Here is a 21,438-nt window from a genome sequence, read left to right as displayed (position 1 = left end):
CATATGGGCCCCCTCTCCCTGGCAACTCAGTTTCCCCAGTAAAAAGGAGGGTTTGGTGGGGTCTTGGAGTTCTCCCCTCACTAAAGAGGGTAGAAATGAACATATACATAGACAAAAAGACAGGCAAACAAAAGCAGACTCACTGAAACCCCTAGTGAGGAATAGGCACATAGATATTCACAGGGTCACACAGAGACCCTACCCCTCTCCAAAGTAACAGACCCATGAATTAATGGACACACTCAAGCACATCTGGTCACAAATACAGAGACACAAATTCAGACACAGAGAAACACAAAATTACACAGATGCAAACATGTTTACAAACATGCACAGGCAGGCAGTCACCAGGAATAGGAAGAAACTAGAGTAACAGATACAGACACAAATACTCAGACATATAGAGTACGTATAGGGCACTCACAGACCCAAACGTTCAGATTCACATAGAAACACAGGCACAGAGCACCTCCGATAATCACGAGCCCACAAAGGGACTCCTGCCAAGACAAGCCCACTGTGTTTTGCAAGCATCGCAGGCACAAGTTCCTGGGTGTGTCCAGCAGCAGATGGAGGAATCCTTGGCAGCGCCCGGACGCCCCCCGGTGGTGGCTCCTGCGAACCGAGAACAGTTCAATCCGGGCCACAAACTTTTTTAGAACAAATCATTGTGGGAAGCTGGGAGGAGAGAGGAAGTCGGACGTGGGCGAGGGGCGGGGTGTCTGGACTGGAACCTACGGGCCCACGTGAGTGTCTGTCCCGCTTCTGAGTGGGTGCTGTGTGTCTAGGTTGTCGTGGTGTAAGCTTGTAGTGTAAGTGTCCTGTGTGTCTTTATCATTTGAAGCCGCCTGCCTGTGGCGACCTTAGTGGGCTCATCTACACCGAAGTTTGGTGTATTATCCCCTGAATTGATGCTTCTGATCCCACACACGCCATTTGTTTATCTGTGTTGTGTGTGCGCCTTTGTCTAGTAGAGGTTTTGTGTGGCTTTTGTGGGCTTTAGGTACGGCTCAGTGGGCAGCGGGCGTTTTGCATTGTGTATCTCGATAGTGTACCTTACAGAAGCTTTGTGTCTTTTGAGTTAGAGGCGACAGGTGGTGCAGTGTTAGACATTGTGAAACTCTGTGGAGTTTAGTAGAGTGAGGCTTAACTACGGACTTGTGTGTTTGAGCTTGTCAATATAGACACCGAAAAGGCAGATCTACTGAACAGCAGTTTAGAGGATGTGGGGTAGAGACCCCTGAAATTGTGGAGGTATTTCCGGAGGGGAAGGCTCTATGATCGCGTGCAGAGTGCCCATTCCACGTAAGATACCAACCATAGAGGAAGACGGTAGCGCAGCTAAAAAGAGGCGCCCCGTGAGATGTGTACTATCAAAGGGGAGAGAGTGCGATTCCCTTTACAACTTTTCTCCCGCTGTGAGTCTAGCCTCTATTTTCAAACCTTCAGGATTCTCTGAAGTCAAAGGGCTGCTTTTCATAAAGGCAACTGAGTTTCTTCCAGATTAAGAATAATTTATCTACTTAATCTCGATTTCGTATACTTCCCTCTACAGCAATATTCGTAAGGCCGACCGTAACCAGAATGGCCAATCTGGGTAGGTTTTCCTAAAACGATGCAACTGTACTAGCTTTAGTGAGATAAGACAGTAACTGAGATTGGTGGACAGAGTGTTTTGAAACCGCCCTAACGGCAAGGGGCAGGTCCCTAATGAATTCATCTCTTTCCGGTCTCCTAAAGGCAATCTTGAAAGGGGGGCGGGGGTGTCTACCGACCCTCCATTTGATTGGTTTCTAGTGGTTTTACCCGCTTGGACTCCTTTAGGGGCGGGAGATTTAGACCAATCAAGATATGTGTTACAGAGACACTAATTTGATGAAAGGACCGCACAGGAAAGGCCGTGGGTGGGTGGGGGCGCTCATTCTGAGATCTCATCACTGATTGGTCCAAATCTTTACTCCCTTTCCCTCATTTGACCCTACGGGAGCGGGCGCGCGGGCACTACCCAATCACCGCGCGCTCCTCCTTCCTCCTTTTCCCGCCCTCCCGCTTCGGTCCCAGCTCCGACGTAGGCCAACGCTTCCTCCCCGGCAGCTCCTAAGCCCTTTCATTGACGTTCTTTTGAAAGACGCGCTCTGATTGGCTGAGCCCCTGGGCCCGCGCCCGTTGCGCTCATGCGATGGCCAATTGGCACCCGTGTTGCATCGCACGGGGCCACGGAGGAGGGGGGAGGCGGTGGCGGCGGCCATTTTGAGCCGCCGCCGCCGCCATTGGAGTGGGGGGCCCCCCCCTTTCCCCCTTCGCCTCCTGACAGGAAAGGTTTAAGGGGGACTGAGCCCTGGGAGGCCGGGCCGGGCTCGGGGGCCACCCCGGGGGCCCGGGCCATGGATGTACGCCGTCTGAAGGTGAACGAACTTCGCGAGGAGCTGCAGCGCCGCGGCCTGGACACTCGCGGCCTCAAGGCCGAGCTTGCTGAGCGGCTGCAGGCGGCGCTGGAGGCCGAGGAGCCCGACGACGAGCGGGAGCTCGAGGCCGACGACGAACCGGGGCGACCCGGGCACAACAACGAGGAGGTCGAGACCGAGGGGGGCTCCGAGCTGGAGGGGACCGCGCAGCCACCCACGCCCGGGCTGCAGCCGCACCCGGAGCCCGGCGGCTACTCGGGGCCGGACGGACATTGTGAGAGTGCGCGGGGCGGGGGCCGGGGAGCCCGGAGTCCGGGCGAGGAAGGGCTGTGGGACGCGGGATCCCGGCGCCTGAGGTCGGGGAGACGATCTGAGGATCGGGGGATCGCGCCATCCGCCGCTGAAAAGGATCTGGGGACAAGGCCGATCGGAGGGTGGATCCTGGCGTTCGGTGCAGGGGAGATAGTGGAGTGGGGGCTCTCGGTTTCGGAGATGAGGAAGGTCCGGGGGTGTAGAGGATTCCGGAGTCTAGAGCTCGGAAACCGGAAGCCGTGGTTTCTGGAGCCGGAGACAGTCGGAAGAACAGGAGGTTTTCAATCGGGGGGCTGAGGAGGATCTTGGAAATGGTGATCTTAGGGTTTACAGCTGGGTAGGCTTGGGAGCCATGCTAGCCCAGTCTATGGGCTGGGCGTTGGGAGACGTGTTTTCAGGGCTAGGAGAGTTTTGAGGATGGAGGGTCCTGGAGTTTGGTGTTGGATGGGGTACCGAGAATTCTTATGGGTTGGTTAAAATGGAGTGCTGGTGTCTGGCCGGGGAGGGTCTGATGGACTGTGTGTTCTCGTGTTTGACTGGGGAGCACTTACGGGATGTGGGAGACCACCACGTGATTGTACTAGGGGGGACTTCCATCTGGCTGAGGATGGCCTGGGGGACCCAGATCTGGGGCTGAAAGGCCAACCTTGAGGCAGGGGCAACCTGGGCATTTGATGCTGGCAATCTGGGCACCTTCTGGTTGACTTGTAGAGGAGGTATATGGAACCTTGGTGTCCAGAAGCTGGTAGAGGAGAGAAGGATGCTTCACTGGGTGAGAGACCTGGAGGTCTAGAGCTGGGAAGGCTCTGAGAACGAATAACGCAGTGGCTGCTGCTGAATGGTCTTAGATTAACAGTATGGGATGTTTGGAGAACAAGGGTAGTTGGGGGTGGGTGGGGTAGATAACAAGTAGATACTCGATGGAGTATCTAGGGGATAGAGGATCCTTGTGTCCAGCACAGGAGTGTGTAGCTGGTCTGTCAAATACGGGGGAGGGGAGAGTGTGTAGGGCGAAAGAAAACCTGTTGACTTGGCTGGGGACCTCAGGGTGGAGTAGGGGGGAGTGTTTATGGGGCTGAGCATCTCCACAAGAGGGCTCCTTGGTCCCCAGAAGCAGTTATTTTTGTGCCCGGGGATTGGGGGGGCCTCAAGGGGTAGCTGGGAACCTGTGCATCAGCCAGAAGGTGTGACTCTGAAGGAGAGGGGTTGGAGTAGATCTGTTACTTTCTGAAGGGAGGCGACCCCGGTATGGGAGGGACTAAATCTGGAGTTAGAAAAGGGTGGCTTTCTAGCAGGACAGGGATCGGAGAGGTTGAAGAGTAAGTAGAAAGGACTCTGGCATTCAGAGTTTGTGTTATTTCTCTGAAAAGAGGGTATTCTCAGCCATAGGGCTAAGGAAATGGGGAGAGCAAGGGGGTCAGAGAAGAGACTGGATTTGGGGTTGGCATTGGGTATTTACTTGTTGAAGAGAGATGGAATCTCCTGGAGCAGGGCAATCTGAGGGTAGATGTGGGGTGGAGAGCGATTGTCTAGGACTCAGATGCTGGGAAAAGTACTTCCCATTACGGAGACCTGTGAAGGAAGGAAGGAGTGGCCCAGTGTGCCTGCCTAGGGCAGGCGAGACTCTGGCAGGAATGCCTAGGAAGAAGGGCCAGTGGCTAGAGGTGGCTCCAAAGAAAAGTGATGTGCTTTAGAGCATAGACTCTAGACTCAGATTTTGTCTTGGGCAAGTCACTTCACCTCTGTGAGCCCTGGTTCCCTTCTGTGTAAAATTGGGATAATAATAGTGTCCCCACCCCCCAGGGTTGTTATGAATGAGATTACGTTCATAAGGGGCTTAGCACTGGACCTGTCTATTATTAGGAGGTGGATGTTTTAGAGAGCGGAGAAGAGCCCCAGAACCATAGCTTCTCTGAGCAAGGCTTCCTCTGTGAGCACAGGAGATTCTCAGAAAGAGAGATGGAGGCTTCCGTGGTGAGAAGAGCAGTGTGCTTGGAGCCTGGAAGAAAGAAAATGGTTTGAAAGGGTCCCTTGTGTTCTAATTAAGGGGTTATTCTGTGTCTTCCTTTCTCCCCTACCCCTTACAACAAAATCCTTTGGGTCCCTTTTTATGCCCACCTCCAACCCTTCCTTCAATCCTGGTAAACAGACCTGTAGCAGACCACGTGATCTGTGACTTTCCTCCCTTTGGCCGCACCTGGTTTGTGCCCAGATATATTTGTCCTCTGAGAAAGGATCCAATCAGTTAGCAAGCAGCAGAATAGTCTGCCCTTCCCTGTGGTTCTGCCTCACTAGTCCTGGCACAGCCACTAGTAGGGCTCTGGAGGCACCTAGCAAAACTTGCCCCTGGGGTGGAGAACCTGCTTACTACTAACCCTAGGTTTCCAGAGTTCTCTCTGGGTTTGCCTACAAGGTTCTTGAGGGAGTTTCAGGTTTTAGTCCCACCTCTGAGCTCTCACATGTGTCATCCCAACCCCAGGAATGTTTTCTCCATTCTCGTCACTGAATTATCATCACCTATGTATCCTTTGAGTCAAGGCTTATCTCTTACTTTCTGGGTCCCTGATCTTAGCTCCTGGTACTTCTTCATAGCCCTTAACCCAATCATAATTTTTGTGCTTACGTATTTGTTTAATGTGTGTTGTCTTACTAAACTGAAGGTTTAGTGGGGCGAGCTTATTCTCGGCTGTATCCCAGCATCTGGTATGTAATATGTACTTCATAAATAGTTGATGTTATTATTCTTTTTCCTTTCTTTCTTTCTTGTTTTTTTGGCGGTGCCACATAGTTTGCGGGATCTTAGTTGAACTCTGGCCCTGGCAGTGAAAGTGCCGAGTCCTAACCACTGGACCTCCAGGGAATTCCCTGATATTGTTATTCTTGCCACCCTTCAGTTGAGTTCCTCCTGGACCCACAAGACACCTTCCTGAAACCCTTCCCACCTAACTCCAAGTATTTTAGGATTTATCCCTAATGAGTCTGAAGGCCACTATTATCATGACTCCTGTTTTCTTAACAGTTCCTTTCCTTCCTCCCCCATTTCCTCTTTAACTGAGATGGTTACCCGTGATCTTTACAGCTATTGCAGCGCGCAAGAGATTCTTAAAGAGGGTTGGCTATGCAGGTGGGAATAGTGAATTGGGTCGGACAGAGGACTGGTTTGTGCTCTGAAGAGTTTTTAAGGTTGTACCCTAAAGGTAACTCTAAGCATTATAGCACATCAGAGAACAGCTAGGCTGGTAATTTTTCTTTTTCTTTTTTTTTGTTCTTTTTTATTTTTTGTTAGGCTGGTAATTTTTAAACTGTGCTCCGTGGAATCCCAGGTGTCCGTGGAGTTACCCCCGACCCTAGTGGGGACTTAGAGGGCGAGGTCAAGCTGGACCCCTTCTCTGACTCTCCCATCTCCTTGCTTCAGCCAGAGCAGTTCTGCTTCATTTGGTTTCGTATGTTGGAATTCTGTAGAACCCAATCACAGATAGATCTCCAACCTTTTGAGGGTCAAGAGAGCATGTCCTCAGGCAGCTGGGGCCCCTGATGGCCCAGGTGGGTTTCCATCTGAGGGTGTTATCCTACCTTTTAGCCTCTGGCAGACTAATTGTCCCCAGTGGGGATGGTGTCGTTTTGCATTAAAAAGCTACCTCTAGTCCCAAGAAACACCTTTCTAACTGGCCATTTTTTGTTTTAAGATGTCATGGACAATATTACCATGCAGAACCAATTCTATGAGACGCAGGTCATCAAGAAAGAGAACGAGTCAGGCTACGAGAGGAGAACGCTGGAAATGGACCAGCAGCAGCAGGCCTATCGCCCAGGTAGGAAAGCGCACATGATCTATCTCTCGTGAAGGAAATAGAATCTATGTGTGGGTGGCCCTTACCTTCTGCCTAGTGCCTATCTTCCCAGAGACTTTGCATCTTTCTTTTGGGCATTCCACTTGGGCTTTGTCACTCTGGCAAGGTCTTTTTGAAGGAAAGAACTTAGTCCCACTCCAAAGTGTTAGGAGAGGGGAGTCTTCAAGGTATGTTTTCAGATGTTAGTACCAACATCCTAGAGAGTTGAGACCTGGAGGCCAATATTTGAGTCTTACTTAGAATCTTAGAATGTGGAAGCCAGAAAGGACCTTCTAAATCTAGTCCAGTGTTTCCCACGTTCTGAAGAATATCATTCCAGGAGATATTATTAGGGACTTCTCAGAAAAAGGTTCCTTGGACAAACGCATCTGAAAAATGCAACGTATTCTCTTCCACCTCTGGGAGAGTCACTGTGCTCGTTAGAGCATTAAAGATGCTGAGAAGTCCTGGATTGGGAAAAACTCTGTGTCACATTGTTTAAACCCAGGATTTCCCAAACATGTAAATGTGTCTTTGTAGAACAAAGTTCCCTGTAGTGCCAGTTTGGGAAACACAATTGTAATGTAGCTGTCTTCCCATTTTACAGATGGGGGAGGTGGCAGGGCCGGGGTTGGAACCAGGAAACTGGCTTCTGGGCCATTGCTCTTGGTCAGTAAGCAGCACTCCTCACCAGTAGTGTCCTAGTATTGGGGAAGCAGGGTCCTACCGTTGAGTAATGACAGAGCCAGGACTGGCTCCCAGTCTTGTGCTCCTTTCACTGTGCTGTGGCCCCAGTGCCTTTTCTTACTGAATCTAGCTGGTTCTATCTGATTCCATTCTGGTTCATCCACAAAGTGAAATCCCCAGACATTTCTTGTGGGTGGCTCAGGATTTTAATGAATGTAGGTTAAACCATAGATTTGTGTCAGGCTCTGTGAGACTTGTGGGATCATTTGGCCCGAGGAGAGTATTTTCCGTGCAGACATTTATCAAGGCCTCCTGTGAGCCCAGCGCTGTGCTGGGAACCATGGAAGTTCTCTTCAGGTGAGTGAGCACCATCTCTGCCCTAGCAAACGAGGAGCCTTCTCTGAGAGATTTGGTCTGCATGCCAAAGCCAGGGAGTGATCAGGGTGGTCTTGAGTTGCATGCTGAAATGTGTAGATGTGAGTGATCCACAGCATCCATAGATGCTGTGAGAGAGATGAGGCTAGACTGAATCCATGGGTTTCGGCACGGATTCTTGGAGTCTGCCTGAGACTGGGATTTTCCTGTGGTCCACAGCATGTTATCCCATCCTGACTTCCTATTTGTGGTGTGACTTAATGAGGCCATCACACCTGTGGGCTGGCTTAACGGCAGACCCTCCCTTCTGGAATGATTCTGGGCTTTGTAATAGAGTGATTAAAGCTGGTAGAGTTAGCTGTGGGACCACAACACTGTTGAATTGACTTTCTCCCCTCCATTGCTAGACTGAAGAAACTTTGTAAGAACTGAAGTGAAGAGATTCTTCGGGAGGAGAAATTAGAGAATGTGGAACTGTGGAATCTTAGAAGTTTTGGGGGCTCCCTCCCACTTGGTGCAGGCCAAGGTAGCTGCCAACTTTCATGGGGCCTTTGGCAAGGTAGCCAAGGCAGTCATTCGTCTGGGTAGGCCCTTAGCGAGCTTGTCCTTGTTTAGTGCTGAAGTCCCCTCTCCCTCCCTACGAAGCCTGAGAGTTATCTGACTGACATCTGTTACCCCATCAACTGCTGGTGCTGATGTGCCTGGATGTCCATCCCCAGCCTCCCTTTATTCTAGCCCTGTTCTCCAGGACAGCCGTCTTGGCTCCCTCAGCAGGCTTCCATTGAACTAAGCAAGATGCCTGTGCCCAGACCTCATCACCATAGTCAGGATCCTTCCAGTATCTCCTGAGGTAAAGGGGACCAGAAGAGTGATAGCTGAGGAGTTTCTGAGTGTCTTGACCATCTGGATTTGTCCTGACAGTAGAAGTGAAGACAGAGATGAAGCAAGAAGCACCCACCAGCTTCCTCCCACCCGAAGCATCTCAACTCAAACCAGACAGACAGCAGTTCCAGAGTCGCAAGAGGCCTTATGAAGAAAACCGGGGACGGGGGTATTTCGAGCACCGAGAGGACAGGAGGTGGGTCTGTGAGGCAGTGGTCACCCTTTTTCCAGTAGGTCTCTATGTCTGTAGCCTGGTGCCCACTGGCACCTTCATACTAGCCGGGAGGGGCAGAGCAGAGTTCTCCCTCCCTCACACTCTCCCCCAGTTCTTCCTGCACTCACTACCAGATTCAACTTGGCTAAATATTTGGTCCTTCCCTCAGTTCTTCCCTTCCCATTACTTTCAGGGTAAAGTTCAAACACATGTGAGATGCCAGCCTGCCTTTTCAGTCCTTTGCCCCACTGCCCTGCAGTCCAGCACAGTGTTCTGTTCTTAATGGTTGCTTGATATCCCTCAGTTGAAAGAAAGATTTATTTCCTGACCTACTCCGAAACACACCCCTTCCATCCGTTCATTCGTTCATTATCAGCACTCATAGTGCTTTCACACGTGCCTACCCTTGGGATAGACCCTGGAGGCACAGGTGATTTGGACAGTGGGTTTTGTGTGAGGGTCAGGAGCTCATGGGTGGGAGTGGCCTCCCCCTGGTCATTTCCTTTTCCCTTCCCTGACAAGCCTGCCCCCTCCCTTCGCCCCCAGGCCCAGACCTACCCCTTCCTCCTTCCCTCCTTCAGCTCCTGTGTGAAGCCTTTTCCAATCAGGGAAACTAGGAATGATCACTCCTCTATTCATCTGGACTGGTCATCTGACACATTTTATTTCCTATCTGGTGGAGTCCATCCTCTAATTAGCTTGTGAATGTTTAAGGCAGAGCCTGGGTCTCATGGCAGTGACTAAAGTCAGGAGATGGAACCCACCTCTTATGAGTTTCTCCTACTACCCCCATAGAACAGAGGCCTAGAGCTACTTGCTGATGGAGAGCAGAGGAAGAGCACTTGCTTTCATCCAGGGGTGACAGAGAAAGCTTCCTAGGATAGACTTACCATGTGATGATCTATCTCTTTGTACCAGGCTCTGTGCTAGCCTTGGACTGGCAGGGTCAGAAGGGCACTCCACCAGAGGGAAGCCTGCTGCTGGGGGAGTGCCAGGAACTAGATGGGCACAGTGTACCTGGTCTGAGCATATGGTGGGCTGAGGTCATCCAGCCTGTCCCAGGCAGGATGCTGAACATTAGACTCCACACTTCCACCCCTTTCCCTTATTCCCATATGCTGGAAACCACCAGTATTTTCACATAGTCCCTTTTAGTATTTTGGTAGGAGTGACTCTTGTTCATAATTTAGGACACTTTTAAAGAGAAAGAGACTGAAAAAAAAGGGTCATTTCAAATCTTTTCAGATGTGGAGTTTTAGGAAGCCTGGAATATGGATAAATTGTAATAAAAGGTTTATCTAAATTCTTACAGATTCCCACTCCTGGCCCAGTACTCTTTGGGCTACCATAGCCTCCCACTGGTAACAGAGTTCAGCATGGAGGTAATTCTCAGCGTGTAAAGGGGTGGATCAGAATCTGGGGGTGTGAGAGAAGAGTCTTCTTGGAAAAGCTTTCTAAATGATTCTGATGGCCCTCGTTAGCAGAGCAGGCCCTCTTCAGTCCCTGACCCTACCCTAGGAGTTAACAGTCGTTGCTCTCACTGCAAGGATATAAGGTTCCAGAGTTCTTTTGCTAACCTCTGTGGCAAGAACTTGAAATCCAGGAAGCAGCTTGGAGGCCACTTATAAATTCAGGCAGAACCTTCAGTTCTCTTCTTCCCTTGTCTGTCGGTTCTCATGTAACTTAATACCTCTTTATAACACAGGGGCCGCTCTCCTCAGCCTCCCGCTGAAGAGGATGAAGATGACTTTGATGACACCCTTGTTGCCATCGACACATGTGAGTCTTTGGAGTGCCTGTTTGACACTGCCTTCCAGTCAGTATTGGGAGGCTGCCTTAACCTTCACAGAATTCCTGCCCGGCACCATCCAGAGCCAGTGTTAGTTCAGATGTGAGAAACAACAGAGCTCTAGAATGAGGGTGCTGGTTTGGAGACAGAAGATCTGCTCTCAGCTCTAACTGTGAGATTCTGGGCAACTCATTCTACTTCTCTGAGCTTCTCTTCAGGGAGGAATAATCCTGCCGTAATACCTCAGAGGACTTTGAGTGACATTCATCAGAGAGTGGATACCAGAGCAAGTTGGAAAACCCTAGCACCCTGTAAACACGGAGGGTTGTCATTTAAGCGGGAAGGGAACCTGAGTGCTGCTGGGGAAACTTAACTCTTTGACAGCCGTTTCCCCAGTTTCCATCAGCTGCTCACGTTCCTGGTGAAACCAATGCCGTTTTGTCTTCTCAGGCATTAACCTGGTCTGTCCTCCAGTTCAGTTTTCTTTCCTCTGGATAAGTGGCTTTCCCCTTGACTGTGCATCTAAACACTTGGGAGGATGAATATAGAGGTCCTGTCCCTCCTCAGACCTCCTAAGACAAATTCTAAGTGGTAGAGCCTGTGAATCCGAATTTTTAAACACACCCAGAAACCCAATCAAGTCTGAGAACTACACTTTTCAACAGAGCGGAAAGTTAACAGCAGTTCATTCATGTACTTCTTTACGTAGCTCATGTTTATAGACCAGAGGCTATATGCTCTGGAAGAGATAAAGACATCTCGTACACAGTCCCTTCTATCGCAAGATCTCAAAGACAGTATACCCAGAGTAAAGCTAAACATTTTTTAAAGTATTGGGTGGCGGTGGTCCATGAAGCAGCATCTGATCAAATGCCAGTTGTACAGATCATGCCCTCAGCCTTTAGAGAAAGGAGAGAGACTACTGGACGAGACGGTCAGAAAAGACTTGAAGAGGGGGGAGAGTCCGAGCAGCAGAGTCCTAGGCCCACACGAGGAGGTGGGAGTCTGTGGTGCACCTGACAGTGGTCCTGGGTGGTGGGTGTGGGTCAGGGTCAGATGTTTGTGCAGCTGTTGGCAGCAGGAGGAGTCTGGCTTCCACACTCATAGAGTTAGCATGGGAGATGGTTGAAGTGTATGGCAGTGGGAATTAACCTTTTTAAATTCTAAAATCCCTTGAAACTGGTAAGAATATGGACCCTCTCCCTAGCAAGTGTACATCCCCATTAGAAGCATGGGTGTATTATTTCCAGGGGCCCCCCTGACAGCCATCCTGGGACCTCAGCCAGGTGAAGAACCCTCGTTCCTATGTGGAGTGGCTGTTTTCATCCTGTGCAGGCCAGTTTGCAGTAGTCCAGGGCCTTTGTGCTAAAAGGGAGACTGGTTAGGTGATGCGGCTGGCTTCTCATGAACCTGCCCGCACGACGTGTCAGCTTGTGTACTCCTGGTTAACGCTCTTGGGGAACTTACCTCTGCCTATGCCGGTCCCCCTGGGGGCCATTAAAGCATCAGCCAAATACAGGCTTTTTCCTCCACAGATAACTGCGACCTCCACTTCAAGGTGGCCCGAGACCGGAGTAGTGGCTACCCACTCACAATTGAAGGTTTTGCATACCTGTGGTCAGGAGCCCGTGCCAGCTATGGGGTCAGAAGGGGCCGTGTGTGCTTTGAGATGAAGGTGAGTGGGAGCAGCCAGGCGGGATAGGGACAGAAAATAGGTCCATCCTTTGGAATAGCCTGTCACCAGCCACCTTGGTCAGAGCCATGATTGCAAAAGAGATTTGCTTGAGCATAGGCTGTGTCCCAGCAAAAAAAAAAAAAAAGTAAAATGAACTCAGAAGAACTATGTCATTGCTAAATAATATATGGGGAAAGCAGGCCGACCATACATTGCTTCATCAAACAGATTTTCCCTTGATGGGGTTTGACCCAGGTATTGTATAGCCAACCATTCAAGGGATGACATATTTGTAGAACTGGGAAAAGGAGTTGTTTGGAAGAGCAGTGAGCTAGAAAGAATTGCTCGTCACCAATTAAAGGGAGGCCAGGGAAGAGCAGGAAAAAGAAAGGTTCTGCCATCAGGTCATCCTCTACCATCATCTCTCCACAGTTCCACGTCTGGTTATGTTTATGAAAATAATATGTGCTCGTGTAATAAAGTTCAGAAGGCACAAAAAAGTATAGGGTGAAAACCAGAGTTATACTCACATCCTCCCAATACCCATCCTACCCTCCAGATATACCTTATGTGTTAACAATTTCTTGTGTATCCTTTGCATATCTAAACTTATTTGTGATAGGTAATACTTACAGAACACATTGCATGTGCTAGATACAGTGCCAAGTTCTTTTCATGGATATCTCCATTAATCCTCACAGTATCATCATGAAATACATACTGTTTTCCCCCATTTTTTTAGAGGTGGAAGCTAAGAACCAAGGGTTATCGTATTTGTTTGGCTAAGACGTTGTTTCTAAGTTGCGCATTGTTTTGTGCTACTCGTAGAGAAACACTGCCAGTTATACTGACAGGGCTTTCACACATCAATTGTAAGATATATCCTGACTTTGGAGATGTTAAAATGTGAAAAATGTGTGTGCAAAAGTCAGTGACATAGGGTAACTTTCCGAAAGCCACAATCTAATGCAGATAGATATTGGTTATTAGACAGTCTAACCTCTGATTTAATTAAAGCTTAAGTCAGAAGGTACCTTTTTTTTTTCTTTTTAATTTTTATTTATTTTTGGCTGCGTGGGGTCTGCATTGCTGCACGCAGGCTTTCTCTAGTTGCGGCAGGGGCTACTCTTAGTTGCGGTGCACGGGCTTCTCATTGTGGTGGCTTCCCTTGTTGCAGAGCAGGGGCTCTAGGCACGTGAGCTTCAGTAGTTGTGGCTCGCGGGCTCTAGAGTGCAGGCTCAGTAGTTGTGGCGCACGGGCTTGGTTGCTCCGCGGCATGTGAGACCTTCCCGGACCAGGGATCGAACCTGTGTCCCCTGCATTGGCAGGCGGATTTTTAACCACTGCGTCACCAGCAAAGTCCCCAGAAGGTACCTTTTATTCTTTCTGCTGCTTTTACTTAATACTGTATCTTGGACGTTTTTCCATACCCCAGTGTATCAGCCCTGCCTCATTCTTTTTAACCACTGCATCATATTCTGTGGCAGGGATGTGCCATAATGTGACCAGTGCCTTATAGGTGGTTTCTACTTGCTTTCTCCCTCCCTCCCTTCCTTCCTTTTCAACATAAACACTGCCTCACTGAAAATTTTTGTGTGTATGTATCTATAGGATAAACTGGAAGTTGAATTGCTTGGTTATAGAGCATGTGCATTTGTAGTTAATAAAGACCGCTAAGTTGCCCTCCAAAGACATTGTACCAATTTATGTTTCTACACCAAATGTTATGAGAGTCCCTGTTTCCCCTGTAGCAAGTGTTAAAACTAAAAAATAACTGTTTCTGAAATTCCCTTCTCTGTGGCCCTGAACTCTCCTAAGCCCTTTAGAGGCCCTGGTTTCAGTACAACAGGCCCTTCAGAGCAGTGTAGATACCTTTTCCCCAGCAACAAAAGCCATTCTTTTTTTTTTTTTTTTTTTTTTTTTTTTTTTTTTAACATCTGCGCACTTCCCTCCTGTATTGCCTCGTAACCCGTCAGCCTCCAGAGAATCACTTCTGAGCCCTCTTGTTCTCTGTTCCCAGATCAATGAGGAAATCTCTGTGAAGCACCTTCCATCTACAGAGCCCGACCCACACGTTGTCCGTATTGGTTGGTCCCTGGACTCCTGCAGCACTCAGCTAGGTAAGAGGAGGTCAGCCAAGCAATCCAGAGAGTAGAGCAGGTGCCTCTGTCCCTGGATTCTCAAGCTTCCTAAGTGTTTCTCTTTCCCACATTGGACCCAGAACAGAACTACCCTGGGATGGAACAGACAACAGGGATTAGGCTTGTGCCACTGCCCATCTTCAGACATACAGGATTCAGTTGGAAGGACCACAGTGATATAACAACTTTTCTACAAAAATTCATCCTGCATCTTTAAGAAGAGGGTCCAAAGTTCTCTTTAGAAAAGTGTTCCCTTTCTTAAAAAAAAAAAAGACCAGTTGTCTTCTGTTCTCAAACCAAGCTGAAAGTAATGAGTTCCTCAAGTCCCATTAAGTCCTATCTGGAATTTTCTGTCCAGAGCTTAACCCAGAGTAAAAGAGAAAGCAGAGACCAGTGGGGCCAGGGCTGGCTGGTGGAGAGAGGCAGGGGCTGCCTTGAGAGGTTTTGAATTTTCACAGAACCCCAGGCCTCAGTGACCTTCTGACCCCAAGTGACTGATTTCAGTGACCAATGCTGAGACCTTCTTCCTTGGTCATAAAAACATTCTGATTATGAAAATAACGTGTAAAGAAAAAAATGAAAATAATGTGTGCTCCTTGTGAAAATTCAGGCCATTACAGAGGAGAAAAATGAAAATCCTAAACCTGTGAGATAACGACCAATGTTAACATTTTCATCTGTAGTCTTCCAGACAGTTCCTTTGTCCTTTGTGTTTCTCCGATGGGGCACATTATACGGACTACTGTAACCCCCGCTTAATATCCATGGGTATATTTTTGTAAATAAGTATAGCTTTTTTGATCACTGCATAATGTTTCACTTTACAGTTGTATCACTTATTTATCAATGTTTTGTAGGTCATTTAAGTTGATTGCAAATTTTTGCTGTTAAACACTTGAGCTGTCCTTGTGTGTAATTAGTCTTATCTTTAAAAGTAGAAATGCTAGGTTAAAAACAGTGAACACTTTTCATTTTGATACGTATTAGCAGTTTTTATTTAAGATTCATGTGTCATCTCCTTTTATCTTTCTTTCAGTTTTGAGGTATAAGTGGAAAGTAGTTGATACAGATAAAGATACAAAGCCCAGAACAGTGGAGCAGATGTCCAAGGTTACACAGCTAATTCATACTAGAACTGGGCCTGGAATTCATGCTGTTGGCTCCTGCTTTACTGGCCGGATGCTCCTTGGGTTCCTGGCCTAGGATCTCTCTGTAACCCAGATGTCAGCCAGGGCCCTTGGGGTCTCAGTCATATTGCATCGGCACCCAGTTCTGTAGCCTAAGGCAATCCAGTACCTTTCCTAGGGGTTAGACCTCATGGTCTGCAGAAGCAAAATCCTTTTACTGATTTCTGACCAAAACTCATTGGCACCAAAAATTGATGCCATTAGGAGACTTAACTGAATATTGAATGTCACAGCGAAGGGATGCATCTCAGCATACAACCTTCCTCCATCCCAGCTCCTCTCTTCCCTCCTCCCTTTTTTTTCCAAATTCTCCCTTTCTGTGCAAAGCAGTTCAGTTCAGCTCCTACTCCCAGACTTAACATCTAAGGCCATCAAGCCCTCAGAAGTTCTGCATAATGAGGGGCTTCCTTTCAACAGAACCTTTCTTACCTTCCCCGCCAAAAGCATCTGATTAGTAAAACTAGTAAAGAAAATGATTTTTTTATTTAAAACTACATGACAGCCATAAAGGCTGTTGTGACCATCGCAGGTTTAACCTGCCTTTGCCTGTTTCTTCCATCAGGCGAAGAGCCTTTCTCCTATGGCTATGGAGGCACTGGGAAGAAGTCCACCAATAGCCGGTTTGAAAACTACGGAGACAAGTTTGCAGAGAATGATGTGATTGGCTGCTTTGCGGTGAGTGCTGGCAGCCTGTGGGAGTCGGCAGAACCAAATGTTGGTCCTGTCAGGTCAACCTGCAGACTTCTTTTTCAGAATACCTCTGTCCATTGTCTGCCCTGTGTCCAGCCACTCTCGCCATACCTCTTTGTCTCTCTTTGACGCACTGGAATGTTTGCAGTCATTTTGTGCAAAAATCTGCCATTCTACCCCTTCAGGTCTTTTGTGCAAAGCCGTCAGGTGGCACCCTGAAGAAGTTTGGGGATGTCAGATATGCACAACCTTCCTCCCTTCCTAGATACCAGAGTTACATTTTCTAAACAGACTCAGGAATTTCTTATCTTCCTTTGCTACAGAATAGCCTATCCGTTCTCAAAGGCAGTGATGTTGGCTCTTGTCCCACTTTAGCATCATCTCATCCCAAAACTTCTTCCTTCCTTCACCTCACATTGGTTAAGCCAGGCTTCCAATAGTGCGTTGCCTTTGAGGACGGTGGGGATGGATGCAAAGCAGAATATAGAGGATGCCTGAACTGCTGCTGAACTTCAGGCCCCAAGAGCAGTGACCAGCACTCACAGTGCTGTGGAGTGTGGCTGTTGCCTCTGGGGCCAGAATCCCTAGACCCAGACCCAGTCCCTGCTCTTCCTCTCACAGCCCTGGACTACCCTCCCTGTATTTCAGCTTCCTCTCGATGAGAATGTTTGCATCTACCCTAGAATTTCATGTGGAGTCATTAAGTTAACCCATTAGAAGCACTTACAACAACGTCTGGCACATAATAAATGCTCAGTAAATACTACTTAACACTATTATCACTAGAAGTTAAATGTTTGTAAAATGTGCCGTGAAGCCCCAGGGAGGAGTGGCTACCCAGGTGGATGCTTCTTCTTGGTTTTGTTCCCTCTCCGTCCTCATATTTGTACACAGGTACTCTTTTTTTTTTTTTTTCTTTCTTTCTTTTTTTTCCCCTCTGAAATAATTTCAAACTTAAGGAAAAACCATGGAATTCTCATAGAGCCCTGTCCAGATTCTAACATTTGCTTTACCATTTTTCCCAAATATATGTACATGTATGTATATGATTTTTTATCTGACCTGTTTGAGAGTAGGTTGCTTACATTGTGTCTTTATTCCTTAATACTTTAGCATGCATTTCTTAAGAATAGAGCTATTATCTTAACCACAGTAGTTATCAAATTTAACACTGATTTAATGTTATTACCCACTCCACAGTCCACATTTAAATTTTGTCAGCTGTCCCAACATCCTTTAGAGCAATTTGGTTTCTAGTTCAGGATCACGAATTGCATTCTGTTGTCATGTCTTTTTAGTCTGAAACAGTTTCTCAGTCTTACTTTGTCTTTCACGACCTCATTATCTTTTTAATAAAAAGCATGTTTTCTTATACAAAAATTAACCATGTTTATATTCTGCACATTGTTCCAAACCTTGCATTTTTTTCCATTTAACAGTAAATCTCAGCTATCTTTCCCTGTATGCACAGATAGTATAGATCTAGCTCAATTTAAAACATTGTTGAATAGTTAATAAATTCCTGTGGTTTCCAGAAATATACAGAAAGGTATGCAGTATAAAGTCTTCTTGAGACCTTCCCCCTCCACCCATGGTTCACGTATGCCCTCCCCTACACATAAGCCCACTGGTACTCAGGATTTCTTTATCAAAATACAAGAAAGATGATTGTTATTTTTCTTCTTTTACACAAAAGGTAGCATATTATACATGTTATTTTGTATCTTTTTGTTTAACTGTATCTTAGAGTTATTTTTTTAATATATCGCTCCGCAGAGGACTTCTTTGTTCTTTTATATAGTCCGTAGTCATTGTGTTGATCTACCATATTTATATAATCAATCCTCTATTAATGGACATTTGGTTAGTTTCTCACCTTTTTACTTAGTAGCTGCCTAGTATTCTGATGCAGGTGTCAGTTTCCCCTGGTGGACCTGAAAATTATTTGCTGTAAGTCAGTGCTGCAGTGACAGCTTATCTTTTTCCCACTTACTAGAGTATCTTGGAGGGCTTTTCGTTTTCCCATATATGGATATCCTGTGTGATTTAGTCTCTCCCACTTTCCCTTTGGAGCACATTTAGCAGTGCTGGCGTGAGCAATTTGCACATCTTTGCGTTCTTGTGGGAATATGGTTGTAATATTTACCTCTGAAAGTATAACTTCTGAGTCAAAGGTGTATTTTAAATTTTTGATAGCTGCCATCAAGACTGTGCTCCAGGGAGGTTGTAGCAATTTAATGTTTCATCAGCATGTGACTGGGTTCCCCAGACTCTGTCCCATCTGAGCATGAGGTTCTGTGAGTGTGTGGCAGTTTGGAACTTTAAGCCTGACTCTTGCTTCAGCCTGTTCATTTTTACTTCTACTTTTAAGATTCTATGTTCAGTTTCCTTTGTTTAAAGAATGCCATCACTTTAAAAGACTCAGAGTGAAGGGTTAGAAGGGGTGTGAAAAATCAGTGACCTGAAGGAACTGGTGGGGAGGACATTTGTGTCAGAACTTGAGTTCTCAACATTCACAAAACAGAAAGGACAAAACGGCCTTCCAGGTAGAACAGTATAACTCACTTCAGCAAACCATAAGGAGTAAAATACTTGGAGCCTCAGGGACGACACTAGGAGATGTGAGAGGTAAGGCTACAAAAATGGCACACTTTGAATAATGCCAGGCTTAAGGACTTTGGGTCCTTAGGCCCTGGTGTGGCATTCAGGAATGGTTTTGCAGAAGTGACACAGCTACCCTTGCGTCTTTGACAGTTGGCGCTGTCGGTGGTGGGTTTGTCAGTTGAGGGTGCTGGTTTGTGTACAACATGGTAAGTTCCTATAGTGAAGCTGGTGGACGTAAGGAAGGCTAACCCCCACGATGTTCATTTCCGCAGTAGAGCTAAGGTGACCTGGGCCACTCTTGCTCAGGTGAGAAGACATGGCAGGGACCGTGCTGTGAGGATCGAGGCAGGATTTAGTCCAACAGATGTTTGCGTGTCTGCCCTGCGTGGTCTCGACCTGTGTGGGCGCTTACGGACACTTACAGATATAAAGGACTGTGTAGAACTATGCCCTGTGAGCACTGAGGAGGGTGGTGAGGAGGCTCCTTGGGGGAAGGGGCTTTCACAGCTTCTCAAAGGGCAAGTCCCAAGGTGGTCTCCGCGTGCAAAAGGGAGGGAATACCACGTCTTGTACTTTTCTATCAGGAACCCAACCTTTGCTTCCATCTCCCGTATGATCCCAAGTTTTGAGTCTCCCGTAATTGTAAACCTTTACCCTGCAGCCAGAGTGATCTTTCTGAAACACAGTTTTGACCAGGCCGTTCCCCTATTCGAAACAAGTCAGGGGCTCTGCTCTGCTGCTGTCAGCACGAATCCAAGCTTCTGAGGTAACAGAGAGCCCCTCCCTCGCTGAGAGCAGGGACCATGTCTCCTCCCCACCACTTTAGCCCAGAGCAGTGCCTGGCATCTTGGAATGAGGGCACGCATTCATTATGCACTCACTCTGTAGTAAGCACATTCACCTGTTAAATCCTCAGAACAACTCTATGCAGTGTAGAATCTTATCATGGCCCCTCTTTTTTTTTTTTTTTTTTAATAATTTTTTTAAAAAATATTTATTTATTTATTTGGCTGTGCCGGGTCTTAGTTGCGGCACACGGGATCTTCGTTGCCGCATGAGGGCTCTTAGTTGTGGTGTGCGGGATCTAGTTCCCTGACCAGGGATCAAACCCAGGCCCCCTGTATTGGGAGCTCGGAGTCTTAGCCACTGGACCACCAGGGAAGTACCTGGCCTCTCTTTTTTGATAAGGAAACTGAAGATGGAGTAAATGGTAGAGCTGAAGCAGCCTGCCTTCCAAAACAGGATCTTAACCACTAAACTTCAACTGCTCAGTAAGGACTCAACAAATTGTTGAATTAATGAATATGGTCCCTTCCTGGCTCTCCAGCTGTACCTGAAATTACTACCCAACCCCCAACCCCCAATCCTTTTATGCTTCAGCCAGTCTGACCCTATGTTCTCTCACCGCCAGATTTGTATACAAACAACACTTCTCTTTAGGACTCTCTCCTCTCACCCCAGACTTGGTTCATTCCCGTTTATTGTTCAGGACTTGACTTCCTCCTCAGAGAATCTTGCTCCTGTGTAGGTGCTCTTACTGAATTAGGATGGTGTCCTTGTCTAATTCCCCACTAGGCTCTGTGCTGTGGCAGGCCCAGATCACTGTAGACATAAGCATCCAGAAGAGCATATAAATGAATGCACGTGTAGAGCTGGGCCTGACTTAAAAGGCCCTGCTGTGGCTTTCTTTCCATCTGTTACCTTGCTGGGGATGAGAATGGACAGGACCGCTTTTGCCTTCCTCTCCATCTCAGGCTAGGCACAAGACTCAAATACTTGGAGCTTCCTGAAATTACACACTTCACATCCACCAGCTTTTTAGGTCTTGGGCAAGGAGGGCTTTGGGCTGCATGTTGTCTGAGCTGTTCCCTGGTGCTTCCCGATGCATCTGTACGTTGAGGAGGGACGCACTTGAATCTGGGACGCCAGCTCTCTTTCCATTCCCTGCGTCTGCTCTGACTTGTGCCTCCCAGTGCCTTAAGCAGAACATTGGCAGTTATCTTTCTCTGGCTTTTTTTCCTAGGACTTTGAATGTGGAAATGACGTGGAACTTTCCTTCACCAAAAATGGGAAGTGGATGGGCATTGCCTTCCGAATCCAGAAGGAAGCCTTAGGGGGTCAGGCCCTCTACCCTCATGTCCTGGTGAAGAATTGTGCAGTGGAGTTCAACTTCGGGCAGAGGGCAGAGCCCTACTGTTCTGTCCTGCCAGGCTTCACCTTCATCCAGCACCTTCCCCTGAGTGAGCGAATCCGGGGCACTGTCGGACCAAAGAGCAAGGCAGAGTGTGAGGTGAGTGGGCCTGGAAGCCTGAATTGGTGGCCGCCTCTCCAGAGCCACATTGCTGCCAAGACAGAGGGGAGACATTCAGTAGCTGAGTGTGGTGAAAGCTGCTGTGAGAGTGAGGTGAGGGCTGTGAGTGTGTGGCTTAGTCCAAAGAGGGAGGGGCCAAGGTAAGACACCTAAATGTCAGAAAGATTCCGAAAGGAAGTTGCCACACTGCTCCTCGGGTGTGGTCAGAATCTTGGAAAAGGAGGCTTTCCTCCCAGCGGAAGAGGGTGTGAAGGCACTTCCTGGTGAGCGAGTTCTTGGAGGAGGTTGTGCAGCTCCACGCTCCCATCCAGGACTCTCCGAGAACAAAAATGGCAA

At 47.8% G+C, this 21,438-nt stretch overlaps 1 protein-coding gene across 2 annotated transcripts; it reads left to right on the top strand.

Annotated features, from left to right (window-relative positions):
- Positions 1–2,244: 2,244 nt before the first annotated feature.
- LOC102980262 (heterogeneous nuclear ribonucleoprotein U-like protein 1) lies at positions 2,245–21,438 on the top strand. Of its 2 annotated transcripts, none has more exons than XM_028477864.2 (8): positions 2,245–2,679; positions 6,404–6,529; positions 8,531–8,687; positions 10,411–10,484; positions 12,030–12,169; positions 14,190–14,289; positions 16,060–16,172; positions 20,815–21,438. In XM_028477864.2, the coding sequence occupies exons 1-8, from the start codon at positions 2,385–2,387 to the stop codon at positions 21,244–21,246; spliced, it is 1,437 nt and encodes a 478-aa protein (XP_028333665.1). In that variant the 5' UTR covers positions 2,245–2,384; the 3' UTR covers positions 21,247–21,438. The 2 variants fall into 2 exon arrangements, with proteins under 2 accessions (XP_028333665.1, XP_028333666.1); XM_028477865.2 differs by having other exon boundaries at positions 2,249–2,679; positions 8,534–8,687; positions 20,815–21,261.

Source organism: Physeter macrocephalus, chromosome 17, assembly GCF_002837175.3.
Source record: "Physeter macrocephalus isolate SW-GA chromosome 17, ASM283717v5, whole genome shotgun sequence".
NCBI lineage: Eukaryota > Metazoa > Chordata > Mammalia > Artiodactyla > Physeteridae > Physeter > Physeter macrocephalus.
Note: the sequence above shows the minus strand (reverse complement) of the source record. Positions and strands in the feature narration are given on the sequence as shown.